At 49.6% G+C, this 23,094-nt stretch overlaps 2 protein-coding genes across 5 annotated transcripts in view; both read left to right on the top strand.

Annotated features, from left to right (window-relative positions):
* The window catches only part of LOC122391769, a 50,149-nt gene extending 30,852 nt beyond the window's left edge, over positions 1–19,297 (top strand). Inside the window, exons 12-15 of one of the 4 annotated variants that reach the window (XM_043386005.1) lie at positions 15,381–15,486; positions 15,810–15,982; positions 16,819–17,032; positions 18,586–19,297. In XM_043386005.1, coding sequence (XP_043241940.1) covers positions 15,381–15,486; positions 15,810–15,982; positions 16,819–17,022 — 483 coding nt within the window. In that variant the 3' untranslated portion in view covers positions 17,023–17,032; positions 18,586–19,297. Of the gene's footprint in view, positions 1–13,928; positions 14,535–15,380; positions 15,487–15,809; positions 15,983–16,776; positions 17,033–18,585 lie in introns of those variants that run through there. The other 3 variants (XM_043386004.1, XM_043386006.1, XM_043386003.1) reach the window with 3 other exon arrangements.
* Positions 19,298–21,164: 1,867 nt separating this feature from the next.
* On the top strand, positions 21,165–22,166 carry LOC122391755 (ficolin-2-like). Its single transcript, XM_043385981.1, has one exon. The coding sequence runs from the start codon at positions 21,165–21,167 to the stop codon at positions 22,164–22,166; it is 1,002 nt and encodes a 333-aa protein (XP_043241916.1).
* The last annotated feature ends 928 nt before the right edge of the window (positions 22,167–23,094 follow it).

The raw sequence follows: 23,094 nt of genomic DNA, 5'->3' as shown, positions 1-23,094 counted from the left end.
ACCTAAAATCGGGCTTTCAGTAGCATGGACTTCAGTACTCGCAATGGGCGCCTCTCGTCAGTAACTCTGTCAAAACGGTGCACAATCCATCATATAAGGCCTACAAGAGTGTCGGCTTCATGTAGGGGTCAGTCAAGCATAGGTCAGGGTCAAGGTCAGGTCAACCGGGTAGGCACATACCTATCCCCGAAAATCAAAACTGATATTCGCAGCCCGTGACACATGTTCTATGGGTAATTTTGGGCGTAGAACACAAATGTGACATTCATTTTATCATATCTGTACGTGTTTGGCTCAAAAAGTTCAATTTAAGAAATGCATGTATCATGGTCGTAAAGTAGTCACGAGAAATTGCAAGATTTAGTTCAAGATTTTGGAAAATGCGGAACGATAATCAATAATCGAAGATAGCCATTTGATTATTCATGGTATTGGCAGTCTAATGGCGTTATGGCATGTCTGTATGTCTATTTTGTGATTTTATATGATTTTTTGAACATATGCCGTTTTTAGTCGAAAACTCAGAAATCATGACGTCACTAAAACCTCGATATCTCAAAAATTTTCCGACCGATTTTTTTGAAACTTTGTCACAATAAACTTCAATCAATTCCCTACAGGTACCCAAAATTTGGCGCGCCTGCGGCGCCTCGTTTTATGCTATAGCCCCGCAAAGAAGTGGGGGCGTTTAACGCCCCCCCCAGCAACTCGCGGGTTACCCTCGCCAGGCGAGGGCCTTTTCCATTACACAGACGGCGAGGGGGGGGGGTACGACCCCCCTCTCGCGATTGGCACCTATAGCACTTAGAAACGCCAAATTTACAGGGTAGGTGGGTCCATAGAAGATCTCGCCCCTGTGAAAGTTTGGTGACTCTAAGTCAGTATTTAGGGGGGGGGGGGGGTTTGGGGGGTATGAGTGCAAAAAAAATTCTAAAACATGTTAAAAGTTTTTCGCTTATAGCTTTTTACCTAGAAAATATAAAGCAAAAATAAAAGCACCAGTGAACTCAGGAAGTCCGTGCGCATCAAATGATATAGGGGAGACCCGGGAGGTATGGGCCGGTTTTGTGAAAAGGCAATTTTCGTCCAGTGGGCAGTGGCTAGACTCGGTATTTCACTCTGTGTACGTGAAATTGCCATTCGCCTGCAACTTGTGCCTGATATTAGGCATCTGGGATCAACTATTTTGTCTCGAGATAACTTCCTATTAATCATGTGCTTTTTCGATCCATCAAAATACACCGGGAGGTATGGGCCATGGCCCGGGAGGTATGGGCCGGTGCCATGTTTCATATTCTTTTCTCGACAATGAGAATAATACTCGTAGCTGATATCCTACCTTGATCTCTCTTAGAACCCAGGAACCGCATAAGTGGCCAACAGCTTGTTTCATTGAGGTCACTTGGGCCCATATGTATTTTGGTAACCTCAATCATGCACCATGAAATAAGATAAATAATATTTTTCTGTTCGAATGAAATTTGAAGTTAAATTTTCGACCTTGCGCGACAAAAATAAAACTTATTGACGGGGACATTCAATGAAAGCATCTTTTTATTTATTTAGGATCACCGGGGGTGGGTGGCCCGAACCTCCCGGTTAGGACGCCAAAATGTGCGTAGCATCTAAGCTCATAAGCTTGCAAGAAAGCTTCATATTATCTATCCAGTCTTAATTTGCATTCTTTAAACTTAATGTTAGCGATGGTCTGATACCATAAAACGAGCCTGGTTCAAATTAATCACAAATTTTCTGTATGTACCGTATTTTACTCGAAGAGGGCAAAAACGCTTTATGACCGCTCATTGCCAAAGAAGACTGAGGAAGGTTTTGAAAATCACGTGGGATGTATAACGGAATGGCTGCTACCAGTTAACGCCGTCAAATGTGTAAAAATACGCAACACTTCTTCAAAACTGCGATGGCCCATACCTCCAGGGGGCCCATACCTCCCGGGTCTCCCCTACTTTGTTACCAATTTTAGTGAACTCTGGAATTCAGTTGCCGCTAAGCTAGTCCAATTTCCCCTGACCTTGCACCGGTTTTTGTGACCTGGTGACCTGACCTGAAAAGACTGGGACTTCAAATTTTCAGAAAAGGTGCGAAAATGTTGCCCCAGAGGGTATGCCAAATTTTTCAACCTCACTTTACGAACTTCCAGCAAGTCCCGATTTTCCCGATTTTCGGGTCATTGACCTGACCTGAAAGGTCAACCAGTGACATTAAATAAGACCATAAAATTGGGTATCATCGGCTTACTTTCGTTGCGGGCAACGCGCTCGTTCTTTTCTGCGAAGCTCTAGCTCCATCAGAGGCCAAACGGCAAGGAGAATCCAACGGACCCCCCCCCCCCACCCCCATATACGTTAGACGCTGGCAAACACGAATACGTGTGAGGGTTAAAACGAAGGAGAAATATACGAGTGAGCGGACCGCGCAAGCGAAGCGAAATCTTTTTAACCCTCGCCGGCACAGGCCATTTTGCGTCCTTCGACGGCACAAGGGGGGGGGATCACCCGTTAAAATCACCCGTTGGAGATGTCACAGGGAAATGAAACTTGCAGGCTAGTATCCATTATCCATTATCCAACCAGTAAAACGCCTTTTGGGCGAAGAACGAGCGAGCGAGATGGTGAGCCCTGCACGTGCAGAAGGGCGAGAGGGTACTTCCAACGGGCTTGTGCAAAGCACCCTTCTAACCGGTCGCTAGCGGTGTACCAAATTTGAACGCAATCGGCCCAGCCGTTCCTGAGATCTGGAAGCGGCATCCTGCACGTTCGCACGTGCAAACGGGGTCCAAAATAACTTTTGCACGGCACCCTACTAACCGGTCCCCAACCGTGTACCAAATTTGAGCGCAATCGGCCCAGCCGTTCTCGAGATCTGGAAACGCCCCCTGCACGTGCGCACGTGCAGTAGCACCCTAACCGCAACACATGGGAATGCATTGCCTGGTGGGTGCCTACCTGTGTGCCAAGTTTCAGCGAAATCGCCCCAGTAATTACCGAGTTACTGAAATGGGAACAAATTTGGCACCTCTTATTGTTGTATTTTGCACGTGCAGTAGGGGTCACTCACATAGATGAAGAGTATCCGACCTTTGGTAGAAGTGATGCAGCTACCCTATAAAAATGACCGCAAGATAATCGCTCAAGCCGCTGCTGAGATATGGGCCTCTCAAAATCATTACTTTTGCAAAACTGCTTGAACACCCTTGACTTTTCACGTGGCACGTGCCACGGCGGTCACTGAGATGTATCAAAACTAGTCAATTACGGGGTAGAAGGGATGGGGCTACCCAGCAAAAAAGACCGCAGGCCATTCGGTCCAGCGGTTGCTGAGATATAAGCCTCTCAAAAGCGTTACAGGCCGGGCCGGGCCGGGCCGCTCATACTGAGATTTTTCCGTTATATTGAAAAGACTTCGCTTCGCTCGCTGCGCTCGCTCGCTCGTAATAATGTACCCCAAAAATACCCCAATACCCCAAAAATGTACGACCCCTTCGCGTTTGCCCCTGATCGAGCTAGAGCTTCGCGGAAAAAACGAGCGTGTTGCCCGTCACGAGAGGAAGCCGGTGATATCCAATTATAAGGTCCTAGGCCTTGGCCTTGGTTCTATAGAGCCTTGGTCCTAGGTCATCGGGCGACCTTCCAGGTGAAGTCAATGACCCGAAAATCGGGAAAATCGGGACCTGTTAGAAAGTCGTAATGTGTGGCTGCTGTGGGGTTTTCCGAGGTGCTGATCACGAATATCGTGTTAGTTTTGATCAGAGATGATGTTTCTAAGTATTTAAACCACGGGGACGGGTATTCGTAATACGTGTCAACCGCCTCTGACAGCTTTGTACTCGTAACATGTTACGGAGGCACCAACACTACTTCGTAAATGTTCAAATGGTTGCTAAATTCGAATTCAGCTACAAAAACTGGCCTAGAAACATGTAAAACTCGAAAAAGTGGACCGAGGTCACCAAAGGTCAATGGCCTGACCTGACCTTCAGGTGACCTTGACATCCATCCAAATGCATGGGAGCAACATCAAATCACATGTTTGAACGTTCGAAACCACAAAAAGCTTGCAAACGCGCGGCTAATGCGAGCCGGCATACGCCGAATCGCGATTCCGGCCAAACATGTCTCGGAAAGCAGGTCACAGGTCAAAGGTCATTTGGGTCAAGGATCATGAAATTTTCAGGGTAGGTGTAAAATTGATCAATGCGAACGACTGAAAGTTTCGTCGCGATCGGCCGCTTTTTACGCGAGTTATTCGCGAAAAACCTTAGTGGATAGTTGCATACCCCCCCCCCCCCCCTGTGGCGGCGTCCGGCGAGGGTTGACCCTCGCCGGACGAGGGGGGGGGGCGGGTGCCGCCCCCCCCATAGGGTTTTTCACGATAGCTCCAAACACGCTGGCGATAGAGCTGAAACATGGCATACCTGACCTTTGATTCAAGCCGGACCTTTAGACACCAACCGCATTTTTGGGTCAGGTCAGGTCACTGACCTATGACGTCATAAGTGAACCTCTGCACGGTCTTCAGATGTCGCAACTTCGCAACGCCCTCGCTGCCAGAGGAGATGTCACAGGGAAATGAAACTTGCAGGCTAGTATCCATTATCCATTATCCATTATCCATTATGTGTCTCACAACTTGTATATCTCGGATTTTTCCTAAAGGTCATATGAGGTCAGGTCATTTTCGTGACCTCACTATTATAAGTCAATGGGGAAAAATGAAAACTGCTATTCTGGCGCCGGGAACGATCTCCAAGTATCTCAAGCACACAGAATCGTGATTTGATGCACTCCTTGCAAGGTTATATGCGTCCCTTTTGCAATGTTGACCTTGAGTGACGTCATTTATGACGTCATCAAGGTCAGCTTAGTTTTCGTCAATAACTCTTGATCAAATTGAGCTAGCGAGTCGGGAAGCCACCAATGGACTCAGGAAGACATGCCGAATCGAATGATATGCAACATGACCTCTTTCAACCAACTTTGTGACCTGGGGGTGCTGACCTGACCTTTACCTGAGGTCAACACCCCAAGTTGACCTTACCCGGACAAAAAGTATATCATTCGACGCGCCTGAGCGAAACGAACACGATTCTGCCAAAATCGCGGCTCTGCGGCCGTTTTTGGCGAAGTTATTCACCAAAAACTGAACCGTAACTTGGGGCACTTGACCTGACCTCAGAGGTCACCGGTTGACCTAGGACTTTAACCCGCGCACCGACGGGGGTCTGCGCCAACTTCGCACCGACGGGGGGGGGGGGCGGATGACCGCCCCCACCTGAGATCTCGAGAACGAAGCAAGATAGCGACAAGCGGTAAACGGCATCGGATACGCACGGCCAAGATCTACAATTTTTACTAAGGTCATTTTCAGGTCAGGTCAAAGATGACGTCACAGGGGTCGAAAAAGTCAAAATGGCGGCGCTAGATATGGAGAGAGTTTTTCTCGAACGACTTTCGAATTAGTCAAGATAGGAACAAACTAAGGGCATCATCGTGATCCTCTCGTCAATCCGCATCGAATGATACATATGTTGACCTCGAAAGGTCAAGGTCAAAGGCTGACCTCAGGTCACGTGACCTCGAGGTCATCATGTATATCATTCGATGCGTCTTGACGAGCTGAACACAATGAGACCATCCACGCGTCTGTATCTTGTTCCTGTACGGAGTTATTGGCCAAAAACCTTTGGTGACCTTTGATGACGTCACATGACCTCACAGCTGCCCAACAGCAAAACAGACCTCAAGGTAGTGAAGGTTGATCGTATATGAAGTCATGTATGGTATATGGGGCCATTCCGACCCGTTTTAGTGGTAAAAACAGGGAGTTGACTTTTCCCCCATTGACTTATAATGGGGAGGTCGCGAAATTGACCTGACCTTAGGTCACCGATATCAAAATTCCGAGATATACAAATTGTAGCTACTAATGACCTAATAATATCCTGCGACTTTCAAAGGCCTCCGACATCTACTGTAGCTCTGGCACGGTGACAAAGTTGCAAAAAAGTGACTTGAGGTTGGGTCATTCAAAGTGACCTGGTGACCTGACCTTGAAAGGTAGGAGGTTCAAACTTGCACACCATGTGTAAAATTGATGAGGTTATAGTCATACCAAATTTCGCGGCGCTACGCGCCGCGGTTTTCCCGCTATTCGCGAAAAACCTCAGGGGGGGCGGATATCCGCCCCCCGTCGGTGCGCGGGTTAAAATCGGGTACCAATCTCTGCGTCTTGTAACGGCGCACACGCTCGTTTTTTCCGCGACACGCTAGCTCCACCAGGGGCGAAACGGCGAGGGGGGTCGTACCCGCCCCCCCCCATCGCCCGGCGCGTATGTATAAAGCCAATAGGTCCGGCGAGGGTTAAGCAGTCGAAACAAGCACTTTTGGACAACTGACATGTGAATGAGACGTGGAAAGGCAGTAAAAACAGCTGCAATGCGTTCAGTTTTACAATAGGCAATCGATTGGGATGCCACATGAGTTTTACCGGTCAGGTCATGAGCTCGACCTTAAAAAATGTTCATCTTTGGATGATGTCGAGGTCAAATTACACACCATTCTACACCATTGGACGAGAGAGACATGATGCTAGCCGAGCTGATTGTTTTCAATGCCTATGTACCCACAACAATGACAACAATGCACCGCTTGGCTACGCTTGGCTTGCGTTCCAGGACCGTAGTGACGTCACAGGAAGGGACGCGGGCGGACCGCCGCGCTGATGACCCGCCCGCTGTCAAAGGGCGGGCTGGGTTTGACGGGCGCACAATAGCGGCCGCGCGCGTGTTCCTGAAAGCGATAGCGAAGGCACGGGCGCCGGAAGGGTTGGACGCTTTGACCCTCTCCCAGACCTCCCGCTGTTACTGCCAAGGTTACTGCTACTGAGAAGGAAAATAAGTGACGGTGGTATTCACACAGGCTTTTCACTAGCCCATTAATGCCGGAATTTTTATTTTTTGATTCTTAAGTTGTCCTTAACAAATGTTAGCCACACGGGTCCCAGCAAGAGAACTGTGCAAGCTTTAAAATATTGTTCCATCGGTTCTCAAGTTATCAGCATGGGTCATAAATGACCCAACCGGCATTAGTATAGTCACAAATAAGGAGTTATCACGAAAACAGATTTAGCTAGATACCTCATTGTACATACTGTATAGCGGTCTCAGACAAACTATATCAGCCCGGCAGGCGGTGGGCCTACCAGCCACCTTCCGCGCGGTGGGGGGGGGGGGAAGAAGCATTTTTTTGCCCCCCCCCCGTATCTCCGAAACTACTGGACGGATCCGGAAAATTCAAACGGCGTTCGATAGCCCTGTCAAATTTGTGATAGGAAACCAAATTTCATTGACCTCGGGGTCACCGATGACGTCACAGGTCAGGTCAAAGATAAAATGTTTCACCGTACACGGGGCTTCTAGGGAAAGCGCTATAACACCGAGTAAAACGAATTTTGTCGAAAATCAGCGACAGGGCGTCAGTTGTCTAGTACATATGTTGCTATTAGAGGTCACCGGTCATACCAGGTCAGGTCACAGGTGAGGTCACCAAAGGTCACCAAGGGTCACCACATGAGCCCAACTTTACTAAGGTTATGCGATGCATGTTTTATGGCCAGTTTTTCATTTCCAACTCAATGATGTTGGTTATAAGACCATCAGGTACGGTTTAGGTCACTTTCTGGTGGAGGTCAGGTCAAGGTCAGGTCAAAAAAGGTCAAATTTCAAAGTTGATATTTTTCCATAAAATGGGTATTGATTCGATGCAGCTTGTCACGGGGAGTCTAATGGTGGTCTTTGTTTTGCGCTACGAGGTCTAGAATTGCTAAAAATTGAGTTTGAAAATTTGACGTCATCAATTTTGAACAGTTTTTTCGCTATAACTTGGCCAAAAAAAGAGGTATCGATCTCAAATTTGGTATGTAGATAGAAGGCGGTAGGGACTATCACATATATTCCGTTTTTTTCGAAATTCAAAAAAAATATTGGATTTTTTGACTATTATATTACAAAAATCTATTTTTTGATTTTTGGGGGTCAAAATCCAAAAAAAAATCGAAAAAAACCGAAATAGCAGTTTTGTAGTCCTTTTGATTCCACACCTTTTGTGTCTGAAACATTTTTCTGTATCTCTAAAGCTGTAGGCCTGACAGCTCTTCCCGCGAAACCTCTTTTTTGGGTCGAAAACGGCAAAAATGACGTCACTCTGACGTCATTAGCGGCCAGCCTATCATAGCCTTTGGAAAAAAAATTGGTCACCATGTGCGCTAGCTGCTCCCGGGAGGGTACTGAAAGTTTGGTGACGATCGGCGCAGCGGTTCTCGAGATATATTGAAAAAAACTAAAAGGGGGGCAAAAAATGCCCCCCCCACCACCTGGAAGGTTAAGAGGCACTGCATTGCAATGCTTTGCAACGTCTCATTGGCGAGGCTGTTGGTGCTGCTGGCAGGCCTGTGGTGCCCCTGTTAGGCCTCTGGTGCTCCTGACACTGTCAGGGGCACCATAGGCCTGACAGGCCTGTGGTGTCCCTGGAAGGACTGTGTTGCCCCTGGGCCCTGACAAGCCTGAGGTGCCCCTGACAGGCTTGTGGAGCCCCTGTCAGGCCTGCGGTGCCATTGCTAGGCCTGTGGTGCCCCTGGCAGGCTATGGTGCCCCTGGCGGGCCTGTGGTGCCCCTGCTAGGCCGCTGGTGCCCCTGGGTCCTGGCAGGACTGTGGTGCCCCTGACAAGCCTGAAGTGCTCCCGACAGGCCCGTGTAGCCCTTTACAGGCCCAAGGTGCCCGTGCGAGGCTGGTGATGCCCTTGTGAGGTCGATGGTGCCCCTGGCAGGCCTCCTGGCAGGTCTGTGGCGCCTCCTGGCAGACCTGTGGTGCTCTTGCTACGCTGATGGTGCTCCTGCAGGTCTGTGATGCCCCTATCAAGCCTGTGGTACCCCTGACAGGCCCGTGGTGCCCCACAGCCGTCAGAGTCGCCGGCCCGACCCGCGTTACGGCCCCGTACGACTGGTCCGCACATGCTATCCCAGCATCGCAACACTAGGCCTGTGGTGCCCCTGATAGGTCGGTGGTGCCTCCGCGCCCCAAGGGAGGTCATGAGTGACCCATATGACCCCCTCCTTTGGATCCGCCACGGTGATCTGATCACAACCCAAAGAAATAAATAATCGTATAATCATCAGCTGCTTCCCTTGTATTCAACATACGAGAAAATTGAGAACACTATTGCCGGCTGGGTCATTTATGACCCAAGGATATTTATCGAGGAAAAAATGCTATCCGATGGCGACAAGAAGGGCAAAAATATATATCATGCCTTTTTCAGACAAATTTAAATGCCAGGTGGACGATCATTCAACAGATAGTAAAGTGCAAACATGATATAATATTACTTTTTGGGGCGGCGAGCCATCGCCAGTGACCGGCGGCTGTGCAGTCCCGTCGTCTTTGGCTCCAGAAACTTCAGTGGACAAGCTCACACAAGTTTTATGCGGCTCCGACGCTCGTCACTGAACCCACAAATCCAACAAAACACACGCACAAGTTCCTCAAAGTGCTACTTGCCTCCATTGAGAAAAAAAAAAACATTAAGATTTTGCTTTTGGGTCATAAATGTCATAAATGACCCAAGCGGCATTAATGGGTTTCTGACGTTTCGCACGTGTCGTCAACAATTCTCGTCCCCTAGAGATACTTGCACGAACATTAAGGTAACCGGCCTGTTAGCTTGAAACGCCGCCAAAAACATACTGCTCCATGGTATAATCTCTTCCATGCGTGTGACCGGTCTGGAGCCCTTTCGCATTAGATCGACGCGTGTTTTTATCGATATAGGATCTCCATCGATCTTAGAATTTGCGATCTGAATGATGGGGTGGAGCAAGATTAGAATGGGTCTGAGCCAGGACAGTATGTAGAATCGGAGTTGAACCCAGAGTCACCAAAATCTTACTAACTCCGACTCCGGAGTAGAATCGACATCGCTAACTGAATGGCTCAAAGTTATACCCGAAGCGGAAGCTTGTCTGCCGAAAAATAGCCGTTTTCATGACGGGCTTTCTGGCGAGTGGACTTATATGGCAGTGTTCGCCATGGGCCGGGCCAGCCAATCGGTCATGGGCTGGGCTGGGTCACGGGCTGGGCTGGGCCCTCAAAATAAATAATCGATGGGCTGTGGTGAGTGTGGATGGGCTGGGACAAGGACTGTAAAGTGGACTCAGAGGTTCGCGACTGAGCTAAAAACAAAAACTAGCTTATTACTGTGCAAGACTAAAAAAAAAACGAATGAAAGCATATATGTGCAATGTGCATTGTGCGTGCATGCTGCTCCCAAAAGATTGTTTATTTGCGCCTATGGGTGACATATGTAATACCTGTTTGGTGTCCATGATCCATTCATTGTTGACGGGCTGGTCCGGGCTGGTCCGGGCTGGACGGGCTAGACCGGGCTGGGCTTCAACAATTTTACTATGCATGGGTTCGCGCTGGGCCGGGCTGTCAACCCATGGGCCTGGGTCGGGCTGGACGGGGATTTTGCGGCCCGTGGCAAACACTGTTATATGAATTAAATCTACAAAAATATCTTTAACAGCAAATATGTTCATATCATGACTTTATTTTAGTGTTTTAACCCTCGCATTGTAGGGGTAGTTGGATGGACCCGCGTCCCGCCCCCTCGGTTTTTCGCAAATAATCTCGCTCAAAAAGCGGACGATCGCGACGAAACTTTCAGTACCCCAGAGTTGATCAATTTTACACATGCTCTTTTTCTTTCATGAACTTGACCCACATGACCTTTGACCCCTGGCCTTTTTCTCGAGACCATGTTTGACCGAAATCGCGATTCAGCGTATGTCAGATCACATTATCCGCGCGTTTCCAGTCTTTTTTGTGTTGTAAACGTCCAAACATGTCAAATGATGTTCGTCCCATGCGGCATGCATTACGGTGGGTGCCAAGGTCACGTAAAGGTCAGGTCAGGGTCATTGATCTTTGAGGACCTTGATTCACTTTTTCGAGTTTTACATGTTCCTTGCATCCGTTTGAACATTTACTTAGTAGTTACGAGTGAGCGAGCGCAGCGAGCGAAGCGAGTCTTTTCAATATAACGGAAAAAATCTCAGTATGAGCGGCCCGGCCCGGCCCGGCCCGGCCTGTAACGCTTTTGAGAGGCTTATATCTCAGCAACCGCTAGACCGATTGGCCTGCGGTCTTTTTTGCTGGGTAGCCCCATCCCTTCTACCCCGTAATTGACTACTTTTGATACATCTCAGTGACCGTCGTGGCACGTGCCACGTGAAAAGTCAAGGGTGTTCAAGCTGTTTTGCAAAAGTAGTGATTTTGAGAGGCTCGTATCTCAGCAGCCGCTTGAGCGATTGTCTTGCGGTAATTTTTGTAGGGTAGCTGCATCCCTTCTACCAAAGGTCGGATACCCTTGATCTATGTGAGTGACCCCCACTGCACGTGCAAAATACAAAAAGAAGAGGTGCCAAATTTGTTCCCATTTCAATAACTCGGTAATTACTGGGGCGATTTCGCTGAAACTTGGCATACAGGTAGGCACCCACCAGGCTATGCATTCCCATGTGTTGCGGTTAAGGTGCTACTGCACGACGTGCAGTGCACGTGCGCACGTGCAGGGGGCGCTTCCAGATCTCGAGAACGGCTGGGCCGATTATTTCAACATTTTTTCTTCAAAAAGCTGCGCACAACTCGGGAACCAATAGAGCTGCTACCCGACTCAAGAACCAATAGACGCAGCAAAACGGACGAGAAGGCAAAAGAAAGAACGCGACGAGACACTTACGATGAGCACCTGAAAGTTGAATTTCAAGGTCACAGGTCGGGTCAAGGTCAGATCAAACACATGAGATTGGGCTTTCAGTAGCATGGGCCCAAAACACCTCTGGTGACCTGACCTTTGACCTGACCGAAAAAGTGACCTAAGTATAAATTTCGCCATTATTCCTTACGCTTTTTCGAACGTCGCTTTCCCCGTATCGCTACATGGCCCAGGAGCCGAGCTAAAAGAGGGGTGTTCAAACACCCCCGCCCACCAGCAGGGCGTGTAATTCCAGGACCCCCAGCGGAGTGCGGGTTATGAAATGCATTCATCATGGTCGTGAAGTAGTCTACAAGAAATTGCCAAGATTCCATTCAAGATTTTGGAAACCGTAGAACGATAGGTAATCAAAAATCGAAGATGGCAATTTGATTGTTCATGGTAGGCTGGCAGTTGTATGTCTATTCTGTGACTTTATACCCATGATTTTTTTAAACATGTGTCGTTTTTGTCGAAAACTCAAATCATGACGTCACTAAAACCTCGATATCTTAAAAAACTTGGACCGATTTTTTTTGGAAACTGTCACAATAAATTTCTATAAATTCCTTACATGTACCTACCTACACAAAATTTGGCACAAAAAAATATCGTCCCTATGCTTAAATTCTGCACCAGCAACATTCCAAGTGTTCGTGCTTACAAACGAGCCAATTGTCTATATGGAGTCATTGACTCTCAGCTGCTCCTGGGTCATGCGCATCGCCTCGCCGACTGAGCGTATGCCAGGCTGAGGCGACAAGCCAGCCCGTCACCGCAAGAACGGCGCTGCCTCCCTCCCCCCTCCTCCCGACACCGTCCCCCGACCGGCGCGGCATTCCTCAGGCCACAATAGTGACTCCCCTCCCTCAGCTGACCCGTCCTCAGGTGCGGTGTACACTGGACAAATACCTCTGCCGGGGCTGACGGGGTCCATGTTTGAACAAGGGATTAAGGGAAGCCTTCAAACATCTCAGACGGAGTTTTCGCCGAAACTACCAGCTAGCGCCATCCACCGGTAAACGGCGGTACTAAACTTCATTCGCTAGTTCCCGAAACGACACACCATGGACACATGTTTTATAGGTAATTTGGGGCGTAGAGCACGATGGTGACATTCATTTTATCATATGTGTACGTGTTTGACTCAAAAAGTTCAATTTAAGAAATTCATGTATCATGGTCGTGAAGTAGTCACGAAAAATTGCCAAGATTCAGTTCAAGATTTTGGAAAATGCTAAACGATAATCAATAATCGAAGATAGCCATTTGATTGATCATGGTATTGGCAGTCTAATGGCGTTTACGGCATGTCTGTATGTCTTTTCTGTGATTTTATATGATTTTTTGAACATATGCCGTTTTTGGTCGAAAACTCAGAAATCATGACGTCACTAAAACCTCGATATCTCAAAAATTTTCCGACCGATTTTTTTGAAACTTTGTCACAATAAACTTCAATCAATTCCCTACAGGTACCCAAAATTTGGCGCGCCTGCGGCGCGCCGTTTTTATGCTATGGCCCAGCGAAAAAAGTGGGGGCGTTTAACGCCCCCCCCCCCAGCAACTCGCGGGTTAATCTTGCCGTTTATCCGAAGTAGCCAGGAATACGAGGATACGAGTACGACATCGTTCAGGTTTGGTCCAAAGTTCGAATACGGCAACGTACGACTCACTAGTTGGATTGGTGGCAGGTCGGATTTTGGTGCGGGACAGGGCGGGAGCTTGAGAATAGACCCTTCAATGCTGGAGACAGCCGACCGCACCACCGGATTGGACCATTGTATATATTTGTGACATAGACTTGCACGCGACGGACGACTCACGTCTCACTGGCGCACGTAGTTTCTGTGTCGTAGCTGTGTTTGTGATGGCGGTGCCGCCTGATGTCTTGTGTGTGCTTTACTCACTTTAACCGCCACTCATCTCGCTCAGTGTTGTGTCCGCTGCTTCTTCTGTCGACTAATCTCTCTGTGTATAACTTCAGACTCTCCTTTCTGCCGCTCTCTGACTCTCTGAGCAGCGCTTCTCACCTCTCTCCTTTCGACGACAACCGACCGTTTCACCAGCTGACGGCTGACCTCTGGCATTCACAGGTTCCGTTCAGTTCCATGTACGCGTCCGTTCCCGCCCTGAACCGTACGGGCACCGTGCACTCGACCCGGTCGACGGGCCGGCGCTACCCGCCGGGCGCCGTGCACCTATCCCTGGCGCGCGGCCGCGCCACCCCCGTGCACGCCTCCCTCGAGTACATCCTGACTCCTGTGCAGGTGGCCGCGCCGCGCTCCCGTCGGAACTCGGGCAGCGGCGCGCCCGTGCAGACCTTCTCCCGCACCCTGTCCCTACCGCCGCAGCAGCGCCAGACGCCGCCCAAAGCTGGCCCCTGGTGGCTGCCGGCCCGGCTCCGAGCCAGCAAGAAAACGCTCGGTGGCGGAGCGGAAAAAGTTAGTAGCCGCCCGGTCGGGCCGCCGCCGACCCCCTCGCCCGACTATGGAGACACCTGGTGGGATCCGGGCCCAACTACTAGTACTAACCCTCGGCCGGGGACGAGCGCCAGTGGTCGGCCCGCTCTGTCGCTGCCGGCGAGCGCGCGCCGCTGCCGCACCGAGCGACCGCGTCGGCCGCGCGGCCAGCATGCCTCCCGTAGAGCCTCTCGGGCGGACAAAGTTAGTACCGACCGCATGTGAGGGCATGCAGGCACCAGGCACGCACGGCACCGCAGGCAGGCACGCGGAGTGCGCTCGCCAGCGCCCTGGGTCTGCTTGAAGCGGCGGTGGCGAATGGTGGAACCTCGGCGACACTCTCGGCAGGGAACTCTGAGGAAAGGACTTCCCAGAAGCGAACAGCGACCAGCGGTAGACCGTTGGACAGAACAGAGCCGGCGCGATGCCAGCTCTGTTCCGAACAGGTGCTAATGCCGGCTCGCAATGCCGGTTGGAGGCAGGACGACCGCGATAAACTAAACAATAAAGCGAACGACTAACGGGCGTGCATGTGTTGACTGTTGATGGACGTTAATTGCCTGACATGAGATGATAACATCTGCTAACTAAGAACTGACTGACGTGCATTTGTGAATGTGTGGTACACTGAACACTAAATGTATTTTGGCAGGGCTTGGCTGGTTGCCCGTGACATGATCTAACCCGGCATGATTGACATGTGTTTCAGAAGCTCTCATTCTCATAGTACAGCTTCTAAATGTAAACCATCATTGCATATGCTTAAACGTGGTTCGAATATTTTAAATTAGGCCATTTTCTTCCTGCAAAGCGGCTTCAAACATAACTCGAAATGTTGTTGGAGTAAGCTTAACATTTTAAACAAAATTACTTGATGTTATATTTCATGTAGCACTCACTGCTCTCTCAGTTAGCATTCGGTGAGTCCTAACAGCAGACTTCAGACGTTTTATTTACCATAACAACTAGCATAACAATAATGCCGCAACAAAGCTATAATAACATCGCCCATCATCACTCACCCCATCAAAATATTGTCTCGTTGTATGGGGGTGACTCAAATCTCACGTACTGGCCCCGTTTCAGCCGGAGCCCCTGTACGGAGGGGGAGGAGTACCTCTGTACGCGTCGCAGCCAAACCTGCCGGGAACACTGCAGGACGGTCCAGCCAGCCTGAACCTCGCCAGGGCAGGTGTGTTGAGAGTCACTGAAGGCTAGAGCTGTGCCATATCAGTAGCTGCCAATAGCCAATACCTGAGTGCAATTTAGTTAAAATCCCGTCACTTATTTTCATGTAAAACATGTTATTTTTCTTACAAATTGAACGTTTCTACACTAAGTAGTCTCCATCATGAGAATTATAATACCCTCGAGCTAAAAGCAAATGAAGTGCATCAAATTACGATGTTTTGGCTAAACTTTTACTTTGAACTAGAAAAAAAGGAGAAAAAACTAAACAGCTTCCCTTTCCCCCCGTACCGTCCCTATTCACCGTTTACTTTCGCCCCCTTGCAGGCCGCGGACCGTTTCCGCCGCAGGTGCTGCGCTCCATGACGCCCGCCTACTCGGTGGCTGGTGAGCGGCCGCCGGTCGGGGTGCCGATGGGACGCAGCGCGCGCACGCCGCTGCCCCACCCGCCCGTCGAAGACGACGGCCCGGCGAGGCCCCGGTCGCGGGGGTCCATGGCGGTGAGTGTTGTCGGCCTGGAGAGGGCAGGTGTTTGAGATGGTGAATGGCAGATCTGGTAGTTGCAACTGCTGGGACCGGCATTTATTTTCCATTACTGAAGAGCAGAGTTGATGACCAAAAAAGAAAACGACGAGCGTCGAGATAAATCAAATCGTCGTTTGCCTATTTCATTGGCTGGTTCCGGTAGTTGCTACTCACTGGTCCGACTATCCATAAATCGAATGTCCACTCTGTGTAGATTGTAGATAAACGGCATGTCACTGAATTGAATTCTGTAGAATAGCTAGAATAGCGTAGTATAGAATAGAGTAGCAGACTGGCTTCCTGCAGGCATGAGGGAGTCATACCAATACACCAGACTGGAAATAAAACTACCATTGTCCCTCATTTACGCTAAACGCCAGGTTTGTCTGCTTTTCCTAGTCATCAGCTGAGTGTGGATACCGTTTTAGGTCCAAATTATCCCCTCTCCCAAATTGGCTGACATGATTTTCCTATTCCTACCTCAAAGTAAGATACTCTCTTGGCATTAATAAGGCATTGATTGTGGCACGTTAAATAAAACCAAGTTTACAGATAACTAATTGTATGTAGATGCTCGTAATGCCCAGTATTCAATAAACGCCAATGGTTATAGTTTTGCACCCCGTCGGGTATGCTCATCTTGCACTGCTTCTATGCACGTTCCTACCACTGCTTCCCTGACTAGTGACCTCCCGACACCCACGCACCTCCCGTGACGGTTCCGCCCCGTGCACGGACGCCCCTGACGAGTGACGTGTGACGATTGCAGTACGACTACTCGACGCTATCGGCACACGACTTCCCACTGCAGGGCGCTGGCGGTGGCTCTCAGCAGCAGCTGGTGTACAGCTCGGGCCGACCGCGTCACAGACGCTCCTCGTCCCGGGACAGCATATACGAGACGCTGTCGCCGCACCTGACCGGCGGCTCGGGCGCCACCCAGCTCCTCACCTTCGACCCCAAGCGGGACGACAAGCTCTTTGAGAAGAGCAACAGCTGGCGAATGGCGTTCTAGAGATATAGAGGTACGCAGAGAGTGGATAGTTGTCTGGTTGTCAATGCCTCATAATACAGACAACATACCTATCCCGAGTTATCCATTAAATACATTAATGGATTAATATACATCCATTAACATACATACAACCATTAAATACATCCATTGTATAGGCTACATTAGTGATGACCGGTAACATTTTAATGAAGATTTTCATAAAAAAACTAACCACTTTACCTACTAAAGCTTTTAAACCTTAAGCCATCCAAACCTAAAAATATCCTGTCTGATCGATGCATGTATCATTTCAGTCATATAAAATGCATCTTTGTTTTTTATAGACGCTTGTGTCCGTGGTTCAGCAATGTCATTTCGTGTTCACCATGATTCCATTTAGACGAAAATCGCATCCCAGAACAGCCTTCTGTAGTCGAGACGCTTTGAACGGATTACTTATTCATTGACCCAAAGGCTGAGCCAGACTCGAGCCTCCCAAGATACTGGTTATTTTCGTCTGAATTATTTCCTAGAACACGAGTCTGAATAAAACTGAAGGCGACTGTACCGTATGAGGGAAAAACCGTAGATAATCCCATTCTGAGCATTTATCATCATAAACAGCACACGAATTACCTAGCGGATGACAGGAACTAATGAAGTCACAGTTTTAAATTTGGCTGTACCCTAATGTCGAAATACAATGCTCTGTCAAACTTACCCCAAAAGTTGCTTCTATAACGAACCCATTTGCATGGATCAAACGCCATCCGACAGCGCCTTCAAACAAAGGGAGGGCGTCGCCTGTCCCACGGCATAGGAACAGCGGCCTGCAACAACCGACCTCTCTGGCGCCTCCCCGCCGACATTATGGCGGCGCGCGTCCCATCTGGCCACCCGGGGGGCATCCAAATGACGACTAATGATGCCGATGGCACACCGAGCGATCCGTGACAAAGCCGCTCTAATAGAGTCGCCGGGCGTGGCACGGGCGGTGACAGCCTCAGAACGGACCCGCCTATAAAGTTGTCACCGGTTTGACACAGACGGATGGGCCGTGGGTAGTGGCGAGTTCATAGAAGTGTCTTTTGGGATCGATTTTATATGGTGACAGCTGACGCCTGACTTGACGGACACAGACGCAGACTGAAATGCAGGGAGTTAGCTAGCGACAAATCACAGAAGGCACTCTTTGTGTTATCGTGTTCTATGATCATCATGCAGCTACTGGCGCTGATACATGTAATGCTGTTGTAGAGCCATGCCACCGTTGCACATCAACTCGAATTATCATTATGTAGGTATATGCACATGTATTTACGGGTCATTCAATGTCCGTCTGATGTGCCGTATGCACATTTTAAGCACCATATGTATCTGAACCAAACAGACAACATACTGCCTGATTGCATGTTGGGAAATGACCAGCCAGTGCATGCCCTTGCAACATTCAATGGTCCATTGCCCGTCAAAAACTGTTGGTTTGATGACATGTCTTTATCGACATTAAAACGCTTGTTTCATAATCATATCATTGGCCTCCAGTCTTATCATTATTTGACACTGCTCTGTTATTGTTTTCAGGACCCAAACGTCGTGTATTACGACATTCACGATCCCGGTCAGCAGGAGTCTGCCCGCGGTTGGCGGCAGCCCACAGCGGCCACCCGAGGTCACCACTGACCCGAGGTCCCCATTGACCTGAGGTCACCCAGCGGCGGCGACCTCCGTCCGCCGGCCGGGCCGCGAGCAGCGGTGCTCTGTTCCAACGCGCGGGTAATCAACGCTGTTCGAGCGGTCGGTTCGGGTTGTGAGAGGGCGCCCCTCTGAACTCGGTGATGTGAATCCAGACTGACACCTCGGGCAGTGACCTGACGGACAGGACGCTCGGAGTCTCGGACGTTGTCAGCGTCACTGCTGACGTCATGTGATGTCCGGGCGGTGAGATGGGCCGCTGATAGCAATGCCATGTGATGCAGCAATGATGTGAGTTTGTGTGACAAGTGAGGTAGGTGTTTCGTGGGATACCGAGTTATCCAAAGAGGTATTGTGAGTGAGCTCAGTGCTGATACTCTAGCCGCTATTTTGCAATGAGCGAGCATGTGTGAATGAAGGACTGAAACTCTGGGCGAGTTATGTGCAGCAAGCTGTATGAAACTGTGGTCGTTGTTATGTGTTGTGTATGACCACGGCTGTTTTCGGAGTCACGCAGTCATGTGTGCCGATGCATTGTGAGCCTAACGTGTCTAATTTATCGTCGTATATATCTCCGATGTGAATACACCTTGAAATGTCAGTGCAAGTTTATCAGGCTAAATGACGAGGAATGGTCTAATGTGACTGCACCGAGAGTTCTAAACGACAGTTGCGTGTATTTCAGGCATATCAGTTATGTATTGAAAAGTTTAGTCGAGCATGGCGAGAATTATTAGACGATAAAAATTTACCAGTTGCTCACACCACCGAAAACAGTTTGCAGAATCGTTATCATTGAGAATTGTTACAATTGAGCTAATGTTGGACATCGGTTTTAACCCTCGCCCATGTAGGGGGGGGGTTGGTGCAACCCCCCCCTGAGGTTTTTCAGAAATAGTGCAAAAACGGCGGCGCGCAGCGCCGCCAAATTTTGGGCACCTTATGGGGCAAGCCTTGCGCATCTTTTGATAAAAAAAATTTGACCGGGTCATGTCAGGTCACGGAGTTATGACGTCACAAAGGGAACAGCCTCCGGCCGGATTTTCACAAACTGAGTGCCAACGCCCGAGGTTTCCTGCCGGTGGTACGGACATCGGTTGATGGATCGTGATGAAACTTCCCATGCATGTTGGGGCAAGTATTGGCTATCATATGGTATAAGAAACTTGACCGGGTCAGGTCAGGTCACGGAGCTATGACGTCACAAGAGGAACAGCGTCCGGTACTATTTTTGAAAAGCGCCCGAACCACTATTTTGCTAATTCTTGACACCTCAATGGGAATATGCAGCAATATTAGCTTCTATAGGGAGCACATGGACATCCCAAATCCAAAAATACAATCAGATTTCAAAATTTTAAATTTTGATTTTTCGAATTTCTGCCGCCGACTGTGACCTTGCCGACTTCCGGCGCTCCCAATGCACCATTTTTAGAGCTAGGGAAACGAAATACATACCAAACGATAGAGAATTGATCAAGGAACACGATAGTGAAGGTTTTAAGTCGATATCTCCCACCGTTTTGCCGCAATCGCCGCGGAAATTTTGAAAAAGTCTATTTTTCCGAAAATTTGACCTTTGACCGGTCAAAAGTAGGTCAAATGTTGACCTAGGACCAAAAAATATACCACCAATCGCGAGATCTCGGCGAGAGCAATCCGTTGGTCTTTTCCGCTAAGCTCTACGACGCTCCGTTTTCAAACGCCAAGGGGGGGGTCGCACCAACCCCCCCCCTGCATGGGCGAAGGTGGCAGATCGCCGTTTACGGGCGAGGGTTAAGTTTAACAATCACCGCAGAAGAGACTTACCTACTCATTAGACGCGCCAAGCACGGTGATGTTTTTTTAGAACCAAGTACCCAGTCTTTTCAGAACGTTCGCGAAGAACAAGAAAACTTTCTGGGGAAAGTAATAAAAGAAATAAACCCCCTTCCGCTTCACCCTGAGGACATTAAAGTGATTCATATTTTCATTGTCGCACGTGAATAGCTGATAGGTATCACAAAGAAGGGTCCCATCATATCACATAAGAACGGGGAACGGAACATTTATTTGATAAGTAGATTTTCAAACGTTCATTGGTGCAAGCTTCGCGTTAACATTACTGAATCATAATCTATGAAAGACCAGATAATTTAATGAAAAATCGATAGTGTAGTGAATGTGATATGCAAATGTTATGAGCATCAATTGGTGAACATTGCTATGGCCCTTACAAACAATTGCTCCGCCATTTTATTATTGCATTCCGGGTGCAGGGGCCCGCCCTGGAAAATGCAGTTGACCAATTTGGGGCACATAAGCTCAGTCTGCTAGCAGCTCGCAGTTGTGTCTGCCGCGACTCGCTAGCCTCTTGGACTGCTACCGTTTCGCTGTGTCGCCTCTCCGCGATTGTCCATCTTTCCCTCCGCAACTGCCGGTCCCTCTAAATTCCCTCTCCCGGAGCACTCCATCACTCTCGGCTCGTCATGTGCCGTCCGATAGCCGCCGCGCTGCTGGCTTCCCTGTGTGCCTGCGCCGCCGGTCTGGAGTCCGACACCGCCCCGGGGGCCGTATCTCTGACCTCTGTGGAGTCTGCGCTCTGGCCGCCGGCTGAGGAGGTTGTGTACCGCCGAACCGAGACGGCCTCGACCTGCGACTGCCGCTCGCTGTGTCTGATGGACACGCGCTGCCAGGCGGCCGGAGCGCAGCTCCTCGGCAGCGGGAGGTTCTCCTGCCGCCTGGCCAGTCAGAGGAAGCTGGAGGCGCCGCCGCAGACGCCGCCACCGGCCGAGGAGGGCGCCTGGTTCGAGCGAGGCGGCTCGCCGGAGATCTCTGAGGTCTGCTGGTGGGAGGAGAGCGGAGAGGCGGCCGGCTTTTGCGGCCGCGCGCCCGACTGCGCCGCCATCAGGAAGCTGGGCGAAACGTGGTCGGGATACAGGCAAGTGCAGGCGGCTGGTAGTCGGGTCAGCGTCATCTGTGACATGGACACTGATGGTGGAGGCTGGACCATGATACACAGGCGTGGCGAAGGTAAAAACACCACATACGACAAGACGGAGGAGGATTTCAGAGCAGGCTTCGGGTACACAATGGGGGAGCACTGGTTGGGACTGGATTCCATCGCAATGCTGGTGAAGCGCGAGGAGCATCACCTGCGGGTGGACCTCTGGAAGGGCGACAGCTTCACGACGGCCACCTACGACCTCAAGCTGGTCTCCGCACGGGACAACCGATACGATTTCGTCAAGCTATCCGGCAACGCCACCGACGGTCTGGCCGAGGCCGGTCACCAAGGATTCAGCTTCTGCGGGCTGCCGTGCACGTTCGGGGGCTGGTGGGGCTACGAGGAGGGCGGGGAGCAGGCCAACCTGAACGGAGTGCTGAACGAGTCGACTGGCAAGTGGGAGCTCCTGTGGCCGGGAGAGCTCGGTCTTGAAGTCATCCAGCGAGCCCAGATGCTGCTCAGACCGGCCAACTTCGTGCCGTAGGCGGGAATAGCGCAGGCAGGTAGTTGGGTGAAAAAGTGCAGGCATTGCAATCATTATGCAGGAAGGGTGAAGCAGGGATAAGATCGTAAAGTGCAGGCAGACAGTAGGAGGAAATAGTGCTCATAAGCACACCACGATGCACACAGATCCTGGAAACTTGTGTGCTCGGTTTCTGTCACAAGTGTGTGTAGCTAGGATGCCGCCATTTTGCTTTGATTGCTGGGTTTATTACTTGACATTTTTAAGTTGGTAAACTGCTTCTGCAATGGTGACGTAAAAACCTGTGGTGTTCTTGATTTGTTTCTAAATATGTGTCTTTATTACAATAGCATTGCCGCATTTTCTGTTAGACTTGGGTACTAGTTACATTGTCAAAATAAAGCTTATTATTTAAAACATTGTTTTTTTGTAGAGTTCTCCCTTTTGGTCTCAAGCGAAACTTCTTCAGAGCCGGAAGAATGCAAGAGATAAAGAGGAGGAGGTATTGGTCTGGTCGGGCACCCTGGTGCGCCCCAGGGCTCAGCCCCGCGGAGCCCGTCACATGGACAGCCCAAACAGCCCTGCTAACTGTCAGCCCACCCTATCACATGATGGGCCTGCCTCTGAGCAGCAGCTACCCTCGTCAAAAAAAAAAAAAAAACTAACCATCTAGCGCGGATCAGGAGGTTATAGGCGTGGAAGAGGGACTATAAGTTGTCCTAAGCCTGGAAAAAGGAACGGCGGGGTCTAGAACTATATACCTAACGCACATAAGCTTCCGACATTTATCGTTTGAACTTAGCTGTGCAAGGAATTGGGACCGTAAAGTCAAACAATTTAACTTTCATTTGATCAAACGCTGTTTTGCATGGCACGTTGCAAGCCACTAGCACCTCAGTATCGTAAGTCGTATACCACTGACCTGTCGTGGCTTATCTAAACCTACATA

The sequence above is a fragment of the Amphibalanus amphitrite genome, unplaced genomic scaffold (genome assembly GCF_019059575.1).
Source record: "Amphibalanus amphitrite isolate SeventyFive unplaced genomic scaffold, NRLGWU_Aamphi_draft 000453F_arrow, whole genome shotgun sequence".
In the NCBI taxonomy this organism is placed as follows: domain Eukaryota; kingdom Metazoa; phylum Arthropoda; class Thecostraca; order Balanomorpha; family Balanidae; genus Amphibalanus; species Amphibalanus amphitrite.
The sequence above is the reverse complement of the archived record's forward strand: the minus strand, read 5'-3'. Positions and strand labels throughout refer to the sequence as shown.

Coding starts and splice junctions, on each gene's coding strand:
- LOC122391755 (XM_043385981.1), top strand. CDS start 21,165: ATGTGCCGTCCGATAGCCGCCGCGCTGCTGGCTTCCCTGTGTGCCTGC.